This window comes from Micromesistius poutassou, assembly GCF_964030765.1.
Source record: "Micromesistius poutassou genome assembly, chromosome: 3".
Taxonomy (NCBI): domain Eukaryota; kingdom Metazoa; phylum Chordata; class Actinopteri; order Gadiformes; family Gadidae; genus Micromesistius; species Micromesistius poutassou.
This window is the reverse complement of record NC_140273.1, coordinates 5,626,696-5,645,880: the sequence shown is the minus strand read 5'-3', so window position 1 is coordinate 5,645,880 and position 19,185 is coordinate 5,626,696. Positions and strand designations below refer to the sequence as shown.

The window sequence follows — 19,185 nt, the reverse complement described above, 5'->3', positions numbered from 1 at the left end:
TTATTTCCTGTGAGCTGCCTCACTCAACTCCGGTTATGTTTATTCATTATATATATATATATATATATATATATATATATATATATATATATATATATATATATATAATCATGCACTTTGACTGTATTATTATATACTTTTTTTTATGTTACTTTGTGCATAGTGTACCCTATTTCTAGTAAATCCAAATACGTTCTGAAAGCTGTAGAACAAATAATATTATACAATAACAATCAACAAGACAAGCAGACCGGATGGTTTAAACTGTTTTATTGAGGGGACGGGGACAGGGATGGGGGACTGTAGAAAAGGAGCGAGCTTTCTGCAGTAAGCACCATAATAAAATATAGAAAATGAAATGCTGGGTTCCTGTTTTCCTCTGTGGTCTGAGGAGAGCAGGCTCTGGGACAAAATGTTTTGTAAGGGAAGAGAGCATAAGCCCTTCCTCAGATCGTCCACTAAAAGCTCTTGGCTTAAAACACCAACCAAAAGCACAAATTTAAATTTGAAACCTGTTTTTTTTTCTTCTCAGTGCACAATACAACAGTTTGTAACATAAGTTAAATCAGAAAATAAAAGGAATTCTAAAAACACCATTCCTTGGAATTTCACAAAAAAGGAAAATGTTTAAATACTGGGCGCAGCTGTCTAAGGCATCTTTAATTCAATACAAAAGAGAATCTAGAAGTATTGTACAAAGCAGGAATGAAGCTATACAACGTTACGTTAGATTTGTTTCATACACACTGTACACAGTCCACCTCCTTGGGCTCCGGCCAGGCCAGACTAAATACTAGGCAGTGAGACCTTTTTAATCCTACATTTACTGTGCCTAACAGACACATCTGCTTTTATTTACATATCAGATAAGAGATAAAATACAAACATAAATATGAGCATGTCCAGTCAGACAGCATCAGTCTCCAGGAAATATAATATTATAAACCATAAGGGAACAACGAATACACCAAGGAACCAACAGCTTTACAACCTTACTGGTAAAGCACTGCAGGGGAACCAAGTTAAAAGTGCTTTTGAGACTACATCTGACTGGGCCTCAAGCTATGGGATCCCCAGGACATTGATGTGTGTTGATGTCAGTACCAGGTTGTGATGTAGAACACAGCACAACATTTTCTCCCACTTCAGCAAGCTAGCAACACGCAGGACAAACTGAGGTTAAATGTTATTATTTTTTTTACATGAATTAGCTTATATACCAATAGGTAAGCCTATACCTTTAATGAAAGTTACTTCAAATCAACACTACAAAACTAGTACATTTGAAAATGTATGTTAGGTTTTGTCTTTAAGTTCAGAAAGTCTGTAAAACCAAGATATTTGTTTTGTAGATGAAGTTAGAAAATATATGCGTGTCAGAGACTGCTGTACAATTGGTGAATAGCTTTCTGTCGAATACAAATCAACTTGTTAAAATGTTAAGTAAAGCTATTTGTACAAAACGTTATGTACAAAACTAACTGATCATCGGCCAGGAAAAAAGCGTTTCATACATTTTGTTTTTGCATCTGGTGACATGATTGTCATATTAGGGCATTAGTTCATAACTAAAACATATAAATAGCTATACGTTGCCAAGGAACTAAAGTAACCAAGTGGTCAAGAGAATAAGGTCATATCGGGTTATCTGGGGGGAGGAAGTGATGTCACTATAAAGCAGAGCGGGTGGGAGACTACAGGGATGAATGGGTTGGTGAAGTCACCTGTGGAGTCATGGTTCATAATAAACAGACTACAGACACGCACTTAGAAACTGTACTATGTTAGGGTCACTGTGTTGGATTGGGTTGCCCAGCAAGCAGCTATGCAAGGTCTAAGTAAGCCAGGGGACAGAGCTATGTTAAGCTTACTATGTTGGAACAATAGACACAAAAGAAGCAGAGCTAGTCTGTTAAACAAGACCAGTCCAGGAAGATCACAAGGGGCAAAACAGTCCTACCAAGTGCCAAGGGCGACACATGGCACCCACGGCCAATCAGAGCAAGAGGCTGCAGTGACCAGGGTTTCACCAGAGAGGGTGCTGTCCCATCTAGATGTGACTGTCAGCTGTTGGGTGACTTCCTCAAAATAAATGTAAAGGTTCAAACTGAAAACACACATGAAAGAATCTTCTGGATTCAGGTAGGAGGACTGGAGACAGCAGGGGTCTGCCGGGGGGGGGGGGGGGGTATTAGTTTGTATTTGAATGATTCTGTGTGGGTTGTCCATCTTGTCCTCTTCCACAACCCCCCCCCCCCCCCACACACACACTCAGCAGGTAGTGGGAAGGACCATGCCTCTCCACGCCCCCCCAGATGCCAAAGGGTCCGTCTGTCCGTGGTTGACTATGCGCTGGGCCCACTGAGTAGGCCCTTGGGGAGTAGGAGGACTGGTCTGGGGTCCGAGGAGCTCTGCATGTACACCACTATATGTACACCACCAGCAGTCTGGAGAGGTAGAAGGCAAAGTCTCCATCTCAGAGGTTTTTCCTTCCATGGGGCACTGAAGCAGAGCTTGTGCAGTCCTGAACCCCCTCCCCCACCTCCTCCACCTACTCAGCTCACAGCAGCAATGGGAGGGGGGGTGGCTGTTCACAGGTTCTTGGTATTGATGTGAGTTTTATAATGCTTGGTGAGATGGTCGCTCCTCATGAAGCGCTTCTGGCACTGGTTGCACTCAAACCGCTTGTCTCCTGCGGGGGGATTCACAACACATGATGTGGTGCATAACGTTACACATCTGTTCATAATATAGAATGTATGCTATACAACACTAGATTACACACCTGATCAAAATAAAGAATATATATGGTATATATTTTGTATTAGGGTCAGGTGTAATGTATCGTTACATGGCTAGATTATGAATGATCAGTCACCTGTGTGCGTGCGTGCGTGTCTCTGCAGCTCGTCGCTGCGTGTGAACCTCTTTCCACAGAAGACCCAATTACAGACAAACGGCCGCTCCCCGGTGTGCAGGCGCACGTGAGCCCTGAGCAGAGACGTCTTCCTGAACGTCTTCACACAGCCGGGGAAGTGGCAGATGTGCTTCCTCTTGCCCACCTCCGCTGGCCTGAGTGGGGACACACAGCCATGGGGTCAAGGACACGATAAGCTTTTACTTTGAAAGCTGCTCAGCACACATGCACTTTTCCTTTGAAATCTGGCCCTTTTTTTTTTTTTACACACCGGCTTTTACTTTGATATTGGCTTAACACACACTCATGGAGTAACATGCCATTAAAAGACGATTTTTCTATAAATAAATATATATTGGCTACATATATCTTTTTTTACTTGGAAATCAGGACGAAGCACATGACATGCCACTGTGGAGTAAGGACACCTGCACACACAATTTGAAATCAGATTAACTCACACATTAACCCCCTGACCCTGATGGCGGATCCTAACCCTGACCCCAGTGCCCCACTTGCCTCTTGTCAGCGTCCTTGCAGTTGGGGCAGGTGCACGCCATGCGTCTCTTCTTCTCCCCCGGCTGAGCGGGCAGTTCCAGGGTGAGGGTCTGGTCCACCTGCACCGTGGGCTGACCCTGAGACCCGGCCAGCTGCAGACCCCCACCCTGCAGGGTCTGAACCGTCAGGTGCTGCTGGCCTGGAGGGGAGGCGGGATGAGAGAGAGCATGAGGTTCAGAAATCGCAAAAGTATATAAAAGTGGTAAAGTAATTACATAGTCCTTTTCTGTACAATATCATTACATTTCTGCTCTTCACTTTGGCTGACATTTTTCAAAATCACAAAATCATCTGCAAAATCACATGCGTCTGCACGGTCTAGAGTCGCTACACTACGCAGGAGCGTGGCCGAACTGATGGGGAGTACGCAATCAGAGGTGTGGAGAAGGAATAAGGATGTGGTTCAGCCCTCACCGCCGGCGTTGGTGATGGTGACAGGCACGCCCTGCACCTGCACGCCGTTGATGCTGATGGTCTGGACGGCCTGGGGGGCCTGGGAGAGCTGTGCGTTGTTCAGGCTGATCATCCCCCCGGCCGGGGCGATCTTGGCCAGTGTCCGCTCCTTGCGGGCTCCGCCCAGCTGCCTCTTACCGACTGGAGACGAGGAGCAAGAAGTGGCGATGGTCATGCTGGGTACAGTGGTGGTGGGCGTGGTTGCCGTGGAGATCGCCTCCTGGATCTGCACCGCCTGCCACTCCCCCGACGGCGTCTTGATCAGGAACTGAGTGGCGGGGGGGGGGGGATTTGATTATAACCAGGAAAGGGCATCAGGCATTACTGTGTGAAGAGGGTTACCTGTATAATAAGGGTATCCTTTATTAAAGAGGGTTACCTGAATTATAGTATGAAGGATGGTTAACTGTATTCACAAGGGTTACCTGTGTTTGAGGTTCCGTGGGTGACACCTGTGTCTGCCTCTGAGGGATCTGGGGGAGTGTGGCGGATGCGGCCTGGACCACCTTCAGGGCCTGTTGGGGGATCTGGACCATCTGGGACTCCTGTTTGGGCTGGACCAGCTGGACCTGCTGCACCATTGCCGGCTGCCCAGGGCTCTGCACGATGAGCAGGTTGTTACCGGCCTGCGGACCACCAGGAGGAACCAGGAAGTTAATTTAACGTGAGAGAGGAGCACGCTGTATGTAGGTGTACATTTACATTGCAACTCGTAATATTGTGTGTATAGTATTATTTTCTGTATCTATAATTTTTGTAGTTAGGGTTAACCCTTCCACTACTTATCTAAATGTGTACATCTTAATGTGACTTGTCATTAGGGAGCGGTGCTCCCACTGCTCACCTGGATGATGTTGTCGGTGGCTTCTATCAGGATGGTCTCCAGCTGCTCTGGTGGAGGGGAGGCACACTGTGGGGGAGGAAGTGCGGGGGGCTGGCTGCTGAGGAGCACCTTCTTCTTCCTCCCCCGCCTCCCCTTCACCGGCGTAGACGACGCTGACGCCACCGCCGCCGTTTCCGTGATAATCTGGGTGCCACCCATCTCCCCGGTGGCGACGCTGAGGGGCAGCGTGAGGCCGCCATGGAGCTGGACCAGCCCGGCCGCGTTGTTGGCCTTACGCCCCCGAGGGGACGGCTTGATGGCAAGGGCCTTCTGCGGCGTGACGGCGGAGGTAGCGAGTGCTGGGCCCTGCATGGTCATGGGCGTTGTGAAGATGGCCTGGTTGGTGCCGGGGATGAGCTGGAGCTGCCCTCCCTGGGGCACAACCTGGATGGTTTGTGTGCCCTGCCCTCCCTGGGGCATGACCTGGATGGTCTGTGTGCCCTGCCCTCCCTGCTGCATCACCTGGATGGTCTGGGTCCCATGCATGGTCTGGGGCATCACCTGGTACTGGATGTTGGCTGTGGGGGCCGGCGTGTTTGAGCGGGAGGTGGGGCTCTGGATGGTCAGCATGATAGGACTGCCTGCGCCGCCTGAGCCCAGGCCCGCAGGCAGCTGGATCACGTTCCCTTTGGTCGACAGGAAGCCCAGGTTCTTGGGTGGAGCAGGCGCGATGGGGGCGGGCTTGATGGGGAGGAGCCTGCGGGGCTGAGGCTGGGAGGGGGGCGTGGAGACAGGGGCCTGGGCGGCGGGGGGGCCGATCTTACTGCAGGTGGCGGCCAGCAGGGCCAGGGGGGATGGCTGGGAGTCCTGGGGAGACAGAGGGAGGTCAGAGGTCACACAATCACAGATAAATGGAGCAGTAGTTTCCTACAACCAAGACTTACAGACTTAAACCATTGGGTTCAAAAACAGACACAAAATAGTGGACAGAAAAGCAGAAGAATTGGCAGGTAGACAGAAGCAGACCTGTAATCAGATGGTTTATAATAAAGTTGACAAATAATTACCAGTAGGTTTTAAAGATACCCTGAAATTTAAATGGACCAATTCATATATTCTGTATTTATTCACCTATGCAACAAAACTAACACACATTGGCTTGCACGTTTGCTCACATTTAGTCACACACAATCAAATCTCATTCCATCTACACTTACAATTCGCCCAAATCCAGACCTACATGCAAATACAAGTAAGACTACAAGTAAGGTGAGCTCAGAATGCATATTCATGTTGTGTTCAAGCCCTGCCTGGAGGGATGAACATGTTTATACCAGCATCGACCCAAGAGTGTGTGGAGAGATGAACACATGAATATACCACCATTATTCCACAAGTGTGTAGCGAGATGAACACATGAATGTACAAGGGTGACTCACTTGTGAGGAGGTGGCAGACGGCTGGAGATACTCGCTGGGGTTCACAGCAACAGTGGCGGCCATACTGTCCTGTAGCTCTGCATGGAACCAATCATAAGGCAAGGTTAGACCAGAGTGCCAATCAGGAGGAAGAGTTACACCAGGAAACACCCAGCTCAGCTGATTCAGTGTAACCTACATCAGACTAGTGTTAGGAAACTTTCCACTGAATGTAATGTGTGTGTAAGAGTGTTACTGACTACATATCAATCATATTTATTAATACTAACAACTTTCCTTATAAACCTCATGACCAGGGGAGGCGTATGGATGATATGAACACTGTTTTCTTATTGTTGCATAATTATTGGCATATTCACCTTCGTAACATAACTAAGGCCTTAAAGAAAACTATACAAATCTAAAACTGACCATGATTGACATGTATTCGAGATCAGACACAAATGTTTGGGAACATTTGATCTGCAGTAACCCCCAGAGAAGACTAACATCATCTGTATATGTGCATGGCTTGCAACTCATGAAGCCCCTTTAATTACTCTATACAGTGGCTGTGTTCTATGAGTGCACTCATTTCGTATCAGCCCAATATGCTTGAAACCCTGTACTCAACATGAACAGCAGTACTCGAAAACTCGGGATTCAGTAGTTATATTTCGGGTAGGTTTGTAACTGCATCCGTCTACAGCTGGCATAAGCTTTTCAGTTAAAAGAAAGCATTTGCATTTTCGCAAAATAAAAACAACGCCCAGAGTGGGTCCGTGTGTGTATGTTTATATGACAGAAACATCACTGTTTGGGTTTATGTTACGTTTCCAGGTAAGGCAGCTGAGAGGCGGCCCATCACAACACAGTTGGTTTGCTGCTACTATGCTATGTTGAAAACAGCCGGGAGTAGCTAGCAACATTTCTGACAAAACCCTCCAAGCTGCACTTAGCAGCTAGCTTCTGTAGCTTTCCTTTAACTCAGCTGCAATGCTAACCTGTGCAACGTGACTCAATATATTCAGCTGCAGTGAAGAAAACAGGGGGGATATAACTATTATATTACAGTTTTAAATGAATCCGACCCCGTTACGGAGCTAAGAAGCTAGCTATCTGTGACTAGCTAGCTAGCCACAGATGCTAACGCGTCAAAACTCAGATAACGTTGCAAGAAAAAAGCTGCTCTTCTCCCCGGAAGTGCAACTAATATAGGATTTTTACACCCCAACACATATGGATTAAACTTTACACGTGCCCAACCATTGACAACTCGTACAACAATAAGAAATTACAGACACGAAATGTTTTTAAACGAAGTACAATCAGTAATATAAACAGCGATGTTTTAATTCCTACCCACCGCTCATGACGACACCCGCTCTCCGTGGGCCTTCACGAGAAGGAGCCCATGGGAAGAGTCCGCCCGCGAATCTGGCGAACCAATCCGAGGGCAGTGGTGCATTGAGTGACGGCCCATCCCGGCCAATCGCGTCGAGCCGTCTTTGTGATTGAAATTTGATTTGGCCAATCGTAGATAGATTTTGCATTTCGACTGATGATGGATCAACGCTCGGCCAATAGTATTCTGACAATACTGTGGAGAGGGTGGTTCCCAAAAATAAACCGTCTTAAAAGCTGTTGACCTATTAAACGGAGACTTAAATGTTACTGACGTGTGCGACATCCAATGTGTTGAAACATATACCAGCCGAAAGAACGACAACCGTTTAGATCAATGAGTTTCACTTTCAAGTCTGTATTGTCCCCGACGGGTTACATTTAAACTGTTTCCAGTTTGGTACGCTTTCACACACAGACTATGTGTATGCTCTAGCTCATCTATAGCCTAATTGTATACGTTAAATACATTTAAATTGTACGTTAAATTGATACTAATGCAATCACAAATTATTACTGAGGCCTTTTTGTATTATCTTATTTCTTTTCACTTTCAATAATATTTTAACTGACCGGCTTTGCGGTTTCATGAAACCAAATAGTGAAGTGTAGTATAGTTGTTTGCATGGTAATATTATTTGAAAAATATATAATTTGCCCTTCTAAACGCCACACAATTTATGCAAATTGTGTGTATTTGTCAGTAGACAAACTTATCCCAGCTTTGAGACTAGTAACTGTATTGAACATAAAAACATAAAAGAACAAAAAAAAAAAATCCAAACGGCCATTTCTAACCCTCTCTGTCACTCCCATCTGCCGTCAGCATCCAGAGTTGGCCTCTAGCAGCATGCACGATGGCTTTTAGTTGTACTACTCTCATTGGACCCCTCTCTCTGTGTCTCTTTTCACAACCACAATGAGGGCATCCCTATTCACATGGGCTTTAACCAGAGAGCTTATCTTGACCTTGTTTGGACTCCACTCTTCTCTCCCTGCTGGCTGAGGAGAAGAGCCGTGTATTATTTAAATGTATTCCTGTGCTTGGGGCAAACACTTACCTCTCTCAGTGAACACAAGAATTTTCATGAGCACAAATTCTTTAAGGGGATTTTCAAGCATTGCTTGTCTTTTGTGTGTATCTGTGTGTGTGTGTGTGTGTGTGTGTGTGTGTGTGTGTGTGTGTGTGTGTGTCTGTGTGTGTGTGTGTGTGCATGTGTGTGTGTGTGTGTGTGTGTGTGTGTGTGTGTGTGTGTGTGTGTGTGTGTGTGTGTGTGTGTGTGTGTGAAACGTGTGTGCCAGCTTAGGTGCATGCATGCGTGCATGTGTGTGTGTGTGTGTGTGTGTGTGTGTGTGTGTGTGCATGTATTCGTGTGTGTGATGATGAAATGTTGACATTTTGAAAGTAACACAGCACACCACTGCTATAACAATGATTCATTTAGTTTTCTTTACTGAAAAGGCGGAGCTGGCAGTCAGCTGGAGAACAGGCAGATAAATAAAAGAGAGAGTCTGAGAATGACAGCACAGATAAACAGGCAGTAAAAAGGAGCTAATTGTTGCTTGTTTTTTTTCTTGTTGTAGTTATAAGACAAAATATGGTCACTCTGTTGATTCTCTGGTGAGTGAAATGCTCTGTGACAATATCATTTTTTCAACATCTGTATGAGACTATTTCATTTTAAGACCGTTCCTGGTTACTTTCTTATCCATCAGGACATCTCATCCCTGATTGGTCCAGGGGAATACATCTTACATGTCATCACAGGGACATGATGCAAACACTTTTCAACGGAGGAGATAGGTAGGGGGGGGGGGGGGGGGGTGGAGCAGAGAGGGAGGTGTGGATTTTTGGATTGTTTCTTTTCAAAATCTTACTCTCCTCACTCTTTCTGCTCTCTCTCTTTACACCGAGAACTTACAGAATCTTTAAGCCTTAGGCCCACAACGCGGGACCCAAAAAGAGACCGAATTAAGCTACTCCCGATGACCTGAAGTCAGCTGGTTACTACAGGACCTGATTGGTTGGATTGGGTCCCCTCTCGTTCTCCGCCTGTAATGGCACTATAATAATAACGGCTCAATTTATGACACAGAATCACAACGTGGTGCCTTGGACTTGTTCTGTATTCACGTTCTGAATATGAATATGATGCAGTCAGTCCTAACTCATGACATTTAAAAACCCATGTTAAGAAGAGAAGTGTAAGGAAAGTTCTGGTGACGGAGCCCAAACAAGAGGCGCAGAAACAGCAGAAACACAGCGTGTTCCACAAGTCCAGGTCATATCCAGAAAAATAACCACAAACGGGGCCAGAGGTCAAAGGTCAGGCTGTTGGTTTGTTGTGGTTTTTTTTGTTCTTTCTAGAGAACGGGTCTGTTGTGGTCTGCAGGCCACGAGGCTGCTATGCATGCCCTGGCCCACGTGCGCGCCCCGGCCTATGTGTACACCCCGGATCACATGCGCTTGTTTCCAATGCGATCTGGCGGTCCTGATCCTTCGCCGTAGTTCAGAGACCACCCCTGTCCCATGAAGAGAGATCGAAGCTCTCTGATTGGAGTGTTCTGGAAGACCAGCTGACCAATGGCGTCACAGCCTCATTCCTCCAGTTGCCTGAGGAGAAAAACCACAAGGTTTGAAGTGAAAGACGTTAATATCAATAAAGCATAAGTATGACCAAAAAATACTAATAATGACGTCATCAGAAGACTCTTCGTAGAGTCTTAGTTCGTATTTCTGCGTGTTTTTCTTTTGGGATTCTTGTTGGTGTTTTTACCCTTGGACATTGGGCCTTGTTTACACGAACGGTTTAAATCTCTTCTTATGAGAGGATTAGGTTGGGAGATTGCAATGCAAAGAGAAGATGCTTTCATCGTTCAAACAGATGGGAACTGTTGTACGAGAGACCAATGTTGTCAAAGGCACCATACTCTACATTCAATCAAGCTTGACGAGAGATAGGTCGATGTCAAGTCGGGTGCTTAGCTCAGACATCGCCGGTCTTAAACCAGTATAAAACAAGGTGAAGTCATTTACAAATGCCTAATTTTCTGAGGAAGGAAGGAAGAGTCAGGGACCTTATATTTATATTCTAAGTGTTTATATGATTAGAAGCATTATCCACAGCAATGTAAACTGGTACACCACGGCCGCTATTTCTCCACCGGGTCTCGGGGAATGTGCGGTCCAACCAGAAGCCTGTATGTGCATTTGCATTTCTAGTGCGGATCTCTCGTAAATTGTGCCTTTCGTAAGAATGGATTCAGTTTTTAATCTACATACATTTGAAAAATGGTTGTAATGAATCTAGATTTTCCCATTGTGTAAACAGGGCAGTGTAGGGGTCATGGTGCTCTACTCCCCGCTGAAAGGTTCAGGGTTCTAACCCAAATACCTGCGGTCTTCCTTTAGGTGTCCTCAGGCAAGAAAGAGAGAGTGTGGGAGCGAGAACGAGAGAGAGAGAGAGCCATTACAACTTACTGTAACTGAGAAGGACACTGTCACTACGTCTGAGACTCCGCCTCCTCTTGCTTTGGCCCCACCCTCATGACAATGCTCTTAAATGACAGGTAGGTCTCCTCCTCGGGGTCGTAGTAGTAGAACTTCCTCAGGTAGGAGATCAGAGGTCTACACACACACACACACACACACACACACACACACACACACACACCATATCATTATTATAGATCATTATATACCATATTATGCCGCTTTTCCACCGCCAGTACCAACTCGACTCGACTCGACTCGCCTCGACTCAACTCGGTTTGGTTGCGTTTCCATCTAAAAAAGTACCTCTTCAATGTGGGCGGGTCGTAGAAAAGAACCTCTCCACCATGGGCGGGTCGTCATTAGGTTTTAATCACGGGAGACGCGATTCCCGGGAAATCTGAATCTGATCAAGACTATTTCCTGATTCCCGGGAAAGGTTATGATGGGAAATAAAATAAAATAAAATAAAAAGCGCAATGACTGCGCGTCTATTGTTGTCATACGGTAACGTTGATAGAGGCGAAACTCGAGCCCTATAGGAAAGGAACGACACTGAAACGAAACAGCGAAACGCCGGTCCGTGGACTCCAGCCACGCCGGACACACACAACCACGCCCGACACACATAACGACGCGCAGCCTAACTAGCCCCGGGAAAGGAGCGACACACACGGCGAAACGCTGATCAGTGTCCCCCTCGGGAGCGGGTTCGTGGACTCCAACCACGCCGGACACAACTTAACTTGAGTGAATATTCCCATTTACAGCCGCTGGCCAATCAGTTACCAGCAGCCTGTTTACGTCACACAAAAGTACCTACTCCGCTGGCATGGAACCTCGACGGAGGTAGTACTAAAAAAAAGTACCCGGTACTAGGTACCAGGTACTTTTTTTGCCAATGGAAACGCAAATAAGGCGTGGCGAGTCGAGTCGAGTCGAGTCGAGTCGAGTAGGTACTGGCGGTGGAAAAGCGGCATTATAGAAGTGTGGTGTGTAGTACTGTTTAGTAGTTTAGTAGTGTATAGTAGCATTAACTAGTGCATAATAGTGGGTAGTAGTTTATAGTAGTAAATAGTAGTGTGTATAGTAGTGTGTATTACTTGGGGAGGAGGAGGTCCTGGATGTGGTGGTGTGTAGTAGTGTATAGTAGTGTGTTGTATTGTATAGTAGTGTGTATTACTTGGGGAGGGGGAGGTCCTGGATGTGGTCTATCCGGACCATCTGTCGGAGACGGAAGCGGCACAGGTGCTGCAGGGACTTGACGTTGCTGAACCGAGAGACCGGGTACAGGAGCTGGACCGGGGTAGGGGGCAGCCCTGCACACACACACGCAAACATGAATAAACACACATACATATGCCTAAGTACCTTTAGACATTCATATTTACCATATTCAATGCAAAAACCTTGTGTCCTATTTGAAAAGACTAAGCACACACACATGGACACACACAAATACAGACAGAAAAGCATGCACCCACACACATGCACTCTTGTGTGCACACACACACACAATCTCACACTCTCTTAAGCAGTGAATCCAATCAGTTTTTGGGGCCTGCTAGTATCTGAGCTAGCATCAGGCTAACCCACCAACCTTTGACCTCTCTCCGGACCTACCTGGCACCCGGGAGCGCAGGAAGTAGAGGAACTTCCCATTCTTGGAGTGCATGATGGCGCGTTCGATGAACTCCACCACCGAGTGGCAGCGGTCTTCCAGTTTAGGGTGGCACCAGAGGCTGAATGTTCCTGAAACACATGAAGAAAAATCAACCAGTGCGCTGCCTGAAACACACAAAGAAGAATCGACCAGTCCACTGCCTGAAACACATGAAGAAGAATCTACCAGTCTGCTGGTTGAAACACACGAAGAGGAATCAACCAGTCTGCTGGTTGAAACACACGAAGAGGAATCGACCAGTCTGCTGGTTGAAACACACGAAGAGGAATCAACCAGTCTGCTGGTTGAAACACAGCCCCAATCATCATTCTGCTTCTACTGCTCATTCACTACATTTTCAAGCACTTTGTTGGGTTTCTGGTGTTGAAAGGTGCTATATTAAAAACATCTTATTATGTGGTGATTCTTTTATATATATGTATGAAGTATCTTACAGCACTGTAAGATACTTTATTCTGAGTAGTCAATAATGTTCCAAGAGGTTTGCCTTTTCGTTCTGAATCAATGTGCTCTAAATCCTATTATTAACGGTCCAATCTTATTAACCTCATATAACCTCATATTGCTCATACCACCGCAGAAGAATATAAAAATTCTGCCCATCAGGTCGATGAAAAGACACGTAACGTAATAATGATAGTGTTATGATTGTTGGTAACCGTGTTACAAGCAGAGGTCTACTGGGTACCTAGGGAGCAGTGATAGTGCTCACAATGGTTGTGCTCCATGCGTGTGTAGTGCTGTGTACTAAGGGAGTAGTAGTACTAGTAGTAGCGCCCACCACGGTAGTGCTCCATACGGGTGTAGTGCTGTGTACTAAGGGAGTAGAAGTACTAGTAGTAGCGCCCACCACGGTAGTGCTCCATGCGTGTGTAGTGCTGTGTACTAAGGGAGTAGCAGTAGTTGTAGGAGTGCTCACCACGATAGTGCTCCATGCGTGTGTGATGAGTGACACCCTGAGATCGGAAGCTGAGGCTGAGGATGTAGCGGGGGTCCGAGCTGTCTCTCACCAGGAAGGACCCGTCCAGACGGCCCTTCAGCTTCATCTCAGCATCCTCCCAGTTCATAGGACCCCAGTACCAGCCACACTACCATACAATACAATACAATACAATGTAAGGTCATGTCATAGAATAGAATAGTCAGAATATATGATATATATGATAATATAATAACTTTAATATAATATATATAATATAAAAGACCAACAGTCTGACATAGATCAATGTGTTACCTTCTCTAACTCTCTCAGGCTAGCAGTGAAGTTGCTAGCTTCCGGCCGCAATGGGCAGAGCATTGTGGGCGGAGCCATGCGCATGGAGGGTGGGGCCGTCCGGAGGGAGGATGGGGCATTGGCCTGTGATTGGCTGGAATGAGGCAGTGCACGCAGGAAGGTATCTGAGACAACAGAAGAGAAGTTTCATTGGTTACTGCTGGTTACGGGCAGAGGAGTGATGTGTGCCGTTGCCACAAAGCCAGAAAGCCAGTAAAAATTGAATCGAGTGAAGACATCACGTGCAGCTCTGCCATAGTCCGGGTGTGGTGACTTTAATAGGAATGATAGTACGAGTTGTACTCAATAGAAGCTGAATCCAAACAACGCAGACACACTAATACGCCAGGCCTCCAAACTGACTCCATTGACCAGTCTTGCATAAACAAATATCCTTTTAAATGAAATAATTCCATTCAGTATGGCGTGTGCTTTGCTTTGTGTAAACGAGAGGTATTTACAAGGGTGTTTGACCGACACTATGTACCAGGTGACGTCAGTAACGCTTACGACCAGAAGATCACAACATTCTACACAACACAAGCCCATTAGGACAATGGTAAGCCATTACCAACCCAGGTATTCAGTGTCTTTCTGTTGAGAGACAATAAGGATGTGTACGTGTCTGCTGGTCAGACAGTGGTGGTCTGAGCAGAAAACGGGACAATAGCACTGTTCCTGTCCTCTTTATCACCATTAAAACATCTTTTAACAGGTCCCAACGCCTGCTGGTCTGCTCTGAACCCAACATGTGACCGAGGTGCCCAAGCTGCCCAAGCTGCCCCCTCCAAAATAAATGCTCCCTCAGCAGCACCACCACTCTTACCATTGAGGCTGACACTGTGCTGGAGAGAGGCATGGGAGGGAGGAGGAGGGGGGAGAGGCAGAGGGAGGGACTGCAGGGACGCCCCCATGGCGCTGACCAGGAAAGACCCAGGCTGTGGCCCAACGATGTCGTCTGGAACAGAGCCAGGGGGTGGAGGAAGAGGTGGAGGTGTGGGAGGTGGAGGAGGTGGAGGAGAAGGAGGAGGATGTGGAAGTGATAGGAAGGAGGAGGAGGTGGATGAGGTGAAAGAGAAGGAGAAGGTGCAGGAGGCGGAGGTGGTAGGGAGGAGCAGGAGGTGGATGAGATGAAGGAGGAGGAGGAGGTGGTGAGGAAGGTGGGGGACAAAGGAGAGTTGGGAGTTAGGAAGCAAGTAAACAAAGTGACGGGGTGGAAAGTCCAGTTACCCATAAACTAGGAAGGAAGAAGGGAAGGAGGCGAGAGCAGGAAGGAAGGTAGGAAAGCAACCAGGTAGGCATTTTTTGAGCCAGAGCTGCAGTCAAATTATCGTTTTTGCTTTTTGCAAAAATGTTCCTAATGGGTGAAATGTCCCAGAATGATCTAAGTGGCAGCCATGAAATGCCATGTTCAAATACTCAACATGCCTATAAAAGGTGCTTCAACGCTTCCCTTCTTATCTGCTTCAGCATAGGGAGCACTAGACCATCTGTCCCACTATTCCTTGAGCCAGCCAGCCACATTTGGCCGTTCACGAAAACAAACGATCAGCATGACTGACAATATTTGCATGCAATCATTCTGATTTGGATTCATGTGGATAAATATGAGTGGAAAGGAGGTTGAGCGTGGGCAACCATCCTCAATCTGACAACCATTTTGATTCCCTTTTGTGAGTGGGAGCCTTTATTCCTTTTTGTAAGTGTGGTGTTTGTCAGCGGGTTGTCCCCGTTTATACTGCCTGCATGAGACAGCAGGGTAAGAACGCACAGGGGGTAGTATGAGAGCTACACTTTTAGTAGTCCATCTTCAGAACATTGTACCTTAACCATGACAGACTCCCATCCATAACATGGAAAGGTGGTTAGGTATGAACATAGGAAGTAATTTCTTTGACTATTCGACCTGAGCCCAGGAGTGCGCTGTTTTCCCTGTCTTCCTTGTTCCTTGATTCCTGTCCCCTGTGTTATTTCCTGATTGAGTTCAGCTGTGTTCTGGTCCTTTAAAGTTGAACTGATAGAAGAGAGTACAGCTTCTCTGTGTGTTGTGGCATCTCCTTTTGGGACACTAGTTCATTTTTCCCTGCCAATGACGACTAAAAAAGTCGAGTGTATATATATATATATATATATATATATATAATATATATATATATTATATTATATATTATATATGTATTATTATGATGATGATGATTATGATGATGATGATCAGGAAGGAATCCTGGCATACCTAGGAGACTGAGACTCCGTCGTGGTGGGGGTGGCGGTGTGGGGGGGCGGGGCATGTTGACCCCCCGACGAGAAATATCCACCAGGGACGCAGTCTCACCTGAAAGAGAGAGAGAGCGACAGAGAGAGAATGTGTTGAGGAGGAGGAGGAGGAGGAGGAGGAGGAGGAGGAGGTGGAGGAGGAGGAGGGAGGAGGAGGAGGGAGGAGGAGGGAGGAGGAGGAGCGATTGAGACTGAAGGAGAAGGAGGAGGACGAGGAGGTCATTACCAGCGAAGGTGGAGAGGGATGCTGGAGAGAAGGCACTATGTGTCCGGGTCAGTCGGCACCCGCTTGACCTGGAGGAACCAGAGAGGAACATTACACACACACTGATGGAGAGAACACATATACTGATAGAGAGAACACACACACTGATGGAGAGAACACATACACTGATAGAGAGAACACACACACTGATGGAGAGAACACATACACTGATAGAGAGAACACACACACTGATGGAGAGAACACACACACTGATGGAGAGGACCCACAAACTAATAGACAGAACCAAAACTGATAAACAGAACATAAAAACTGATATACACACAGCTATACACACACTGATAAAGAGGACACACACACACACACACACACACACACACACACACACACACACACACACACACACAGACACACACACAGACACACACACACACACTGAGAGAAACAGTTACACACAGACAAACAGACGGCCAGACATTTGACCTACGGACATCTTTACTATTGTAGATGAACAACATAAACCTAAACATAAACACCAACATTAACCTAAACAAAGACATAAACATAAGCATTGACATAATCATAAAAAAAAACATAAACATAAACACAGACATAAACATAAACATAAACATAAACATAAACATAAACAAAACCTACAGACTCTTCATCTGAAGGTAGCAGGAGCCCCCTTACCTGTCCGTGTCCGGTCCCACCCCCGCCCTGCCCACCATGTCCACCAAACTTCCTGTGGACCCGCCCACCAGACATCCTGTGGACCCGCCCCCCAGACTTCCTGTGGACCCGCCCCCCACCGGCCCAGCGTCCAGCAGGTGACCGGTGCCAGCGCCGCCGCAGCTCTTGGTCCGGAACATTCTGCTGAGGCGACCCTTCAGCGAGCCGCTCCTCCACCTGCCGGGGACCTTGAGGGTGGTGTCCGCCAGCCCTCCACCCCTGGAGGTGGGGGTGCGCCTTGGCGTGGAGGTCTGGCTAGCGGTGGAGCCGGGCGGCCGGGCGGGGCAGCGTGGGGAGGGCGTAGAGGGAGCGGACGGGGTTGGACCCCCGCCCGGAGTGGAGGGGCGGCCGAGGTCCGACTCCTCCCGCCTCGTGAGCTCCGCCTGGAGGCTCCCGAGGGAGAAGGACCCCGACATCTTCTCCACCATCTCCCGCTTCCTATGGAGCAGGAAGTCACAGGTGTCCTCCTGGTCCTCCTCCCCCACCTCCTCCCCCTCCAGCCCCTCCCCCGCCCCCAGCCCCTCGAGCACCAGCAGCGCGTCACTGGTCTCCGTCGGGTCGTCCTCGGGGTCCAACCCCTCCACCGGCGAGCCGGACGTCCCGTGTGACCCACCCCCCTGACACGAGCATGTTGGCACGGTGGTGCCGCCCCCCAGTGAACCCAGGCGCCGCGCGAGGTCCTTAAACACCGAGCCTTGCGTCGAGCCGGGCGGACAGTCCCACTGCGCGTTGATCAGGGCCAGGCGGCGAGACTTCTCCGACAGCAGCGGCCACATCTCCGCCGGGTCCGAAGCCGCGGTGGAGAGCGACCGGCGCGGGTGGACCCCCCACTCCCGGCCGGGGCTCGTCGAGCCGTTGTTATTGATGTTGTGGACGTTGAACGCGGGATCAGAGCGGGAGAAGCAGCGCGTCTTGGCGTCCAGTCCCCGCTCGGTGTCCCTCATCATGATGTCGGGGAAGAGCAGCAGTCGGGGGCGCAGCCCGCCCCGGGAGGGTGTGAACTCCCCTCCCTGGGCCTCCACGGAGCTCTGCGGGAGAGACGGGACGGAGAGCGAGGTCCTGCACGCGGCAGGTGCCGCCGGACCCGCGCCGTGGAGCGACGCACTGCTCAGCGACGGGAGGCTACCGGGATGCGCGAGGCCCGCTTTGACTCCCAGGCCGCCCGACGGGCCCCCCGGACCCACAACCGCGCCGCTCTCCTCGCCCACGGCGCGGTCGTCCTCCGCCGCGGCGACCAGGCGCATCAAGACAAAGTCGGGCGACATATCTTGCGCGGTGCTCGTCATTATTCCTCGAGGGGTCGCGAAGGGGAACGCCGCGGTGCGCGCGTCACATCGCTCCAGCAGATGGTATCTGCGCTCTGGGAGGAAGAAAGAACCCGAGCGACGTCGCCTGATACTGAGACTAGGCGCTGAACGCAAAGTGTGTCATGCACGCCCGCATCTCCCCCTACCGTGTAGCCGCATCCATTACGGCACGAGCACCACCGACACGCCACGGCCGGAGCGGTCCCGAAAAACCAGCACACCCGCGGGTCAACATACCGCCTGAATACTGTAGAATAATACGCACCTAGGACTGCACTGTCAATGCCAGAATGAAGGTGTACGGATGTGTTAGAATAGGAATAAACTGTGGTGGCCAGAGGCCTGCACACCATGGGTAGCAGAGAGTGGAGACATGCGCAGGAGAGCGCAAGTCGGAGCGACGTGGGAGAATGAAAGAAATAGGCCTGCATCACGTGACAACAGGAACGCGTCTAGCGGTAACCTGCTCACGATAGAGAAGAGTAGAGTAGAATATAACCTAGAATAGAGCACATTATAATAGAACGTATTAGAATAGAATATATAAGAATATATAACACATTATAATAGAACATATGAGAATAGAACATATTAGAATAGAGCATAATAATACAACATATGAGAAC

General features: G+C 48.1%; 2 protein-coding genes across 2 annotated transcripts; both read right to left on the bottom strand.

Annotated features, from left to right (window-relative positions):
• Nucleotides 1-272: 272 nt before the first annotated feature.
• sp2 (sp2 transcription factor) lies at nucleotides 273-7,567 on the bottom strand. The gene is made up of 8 exons (XM_084465137.1): nucleotides 7,536-7,567; nucleotides 6,191-6,267; nucleotides 4,773-5,618; nucleotides 4,354-4,554; nucleotides 3,890-4,196; nucleotides 3,437-3,614; nucleotides 2,879-3,072; nucleotides 273-2,692 (listed from the first exon to the last, which is right to left on the bottom strand). Exons 1-8 carry the CDS (start codon nucleotides 7,540-7,542, stop codon nucleotides 2,592-2,594), a joined length of 1,911 nt encoding a protein of 636 aa, XP_084321263.1. The 5' UTR covers nucleotides 7,543-7,567; the 3' UTR covers nucleotides 273-2,591.
• Nucleotides 7,568-9,726: 2,159 nt separating this feature from the next.
• socs7 (suppressor of cytokine signaling 7) lies at nucleotides 9,727-18,541 on the bottom strand. Its single transcript, XM_084466220.1, has 10 exons — nucleotides 17,214-18,541; nucleotides 16,524-16,591; nucleotides 16,257-16,355; nucleotides 14,850-14,981; nucleotides 13,985-14,148; nucleotides 13,670-13,838; nucleotides 12,690-12,818; nucleotides 12,250-12,385; nucleotides 11,055-11,201; nucleotides 9,727-10,187 (listed from the first exon to the last, which is right to left on the bottom strand). The coding sequence occupies exons 1-9, from the start codon at nucleotides 18,536-18,538 to the stop codon at nucleotides 11,078-11,080; spliced, it is 2,346 nt and encodes a 781-aa protein (XP_084322346.1). The 5' UTR covers nucleotides 18,539-18,541; the 3' UTR covers nucleotides 9,727-10,187; nucleotides 11,055-11,077.
• Between the last annotated feature and the right edge of the window lie 644 nt (nucleotides 18,542-19,185).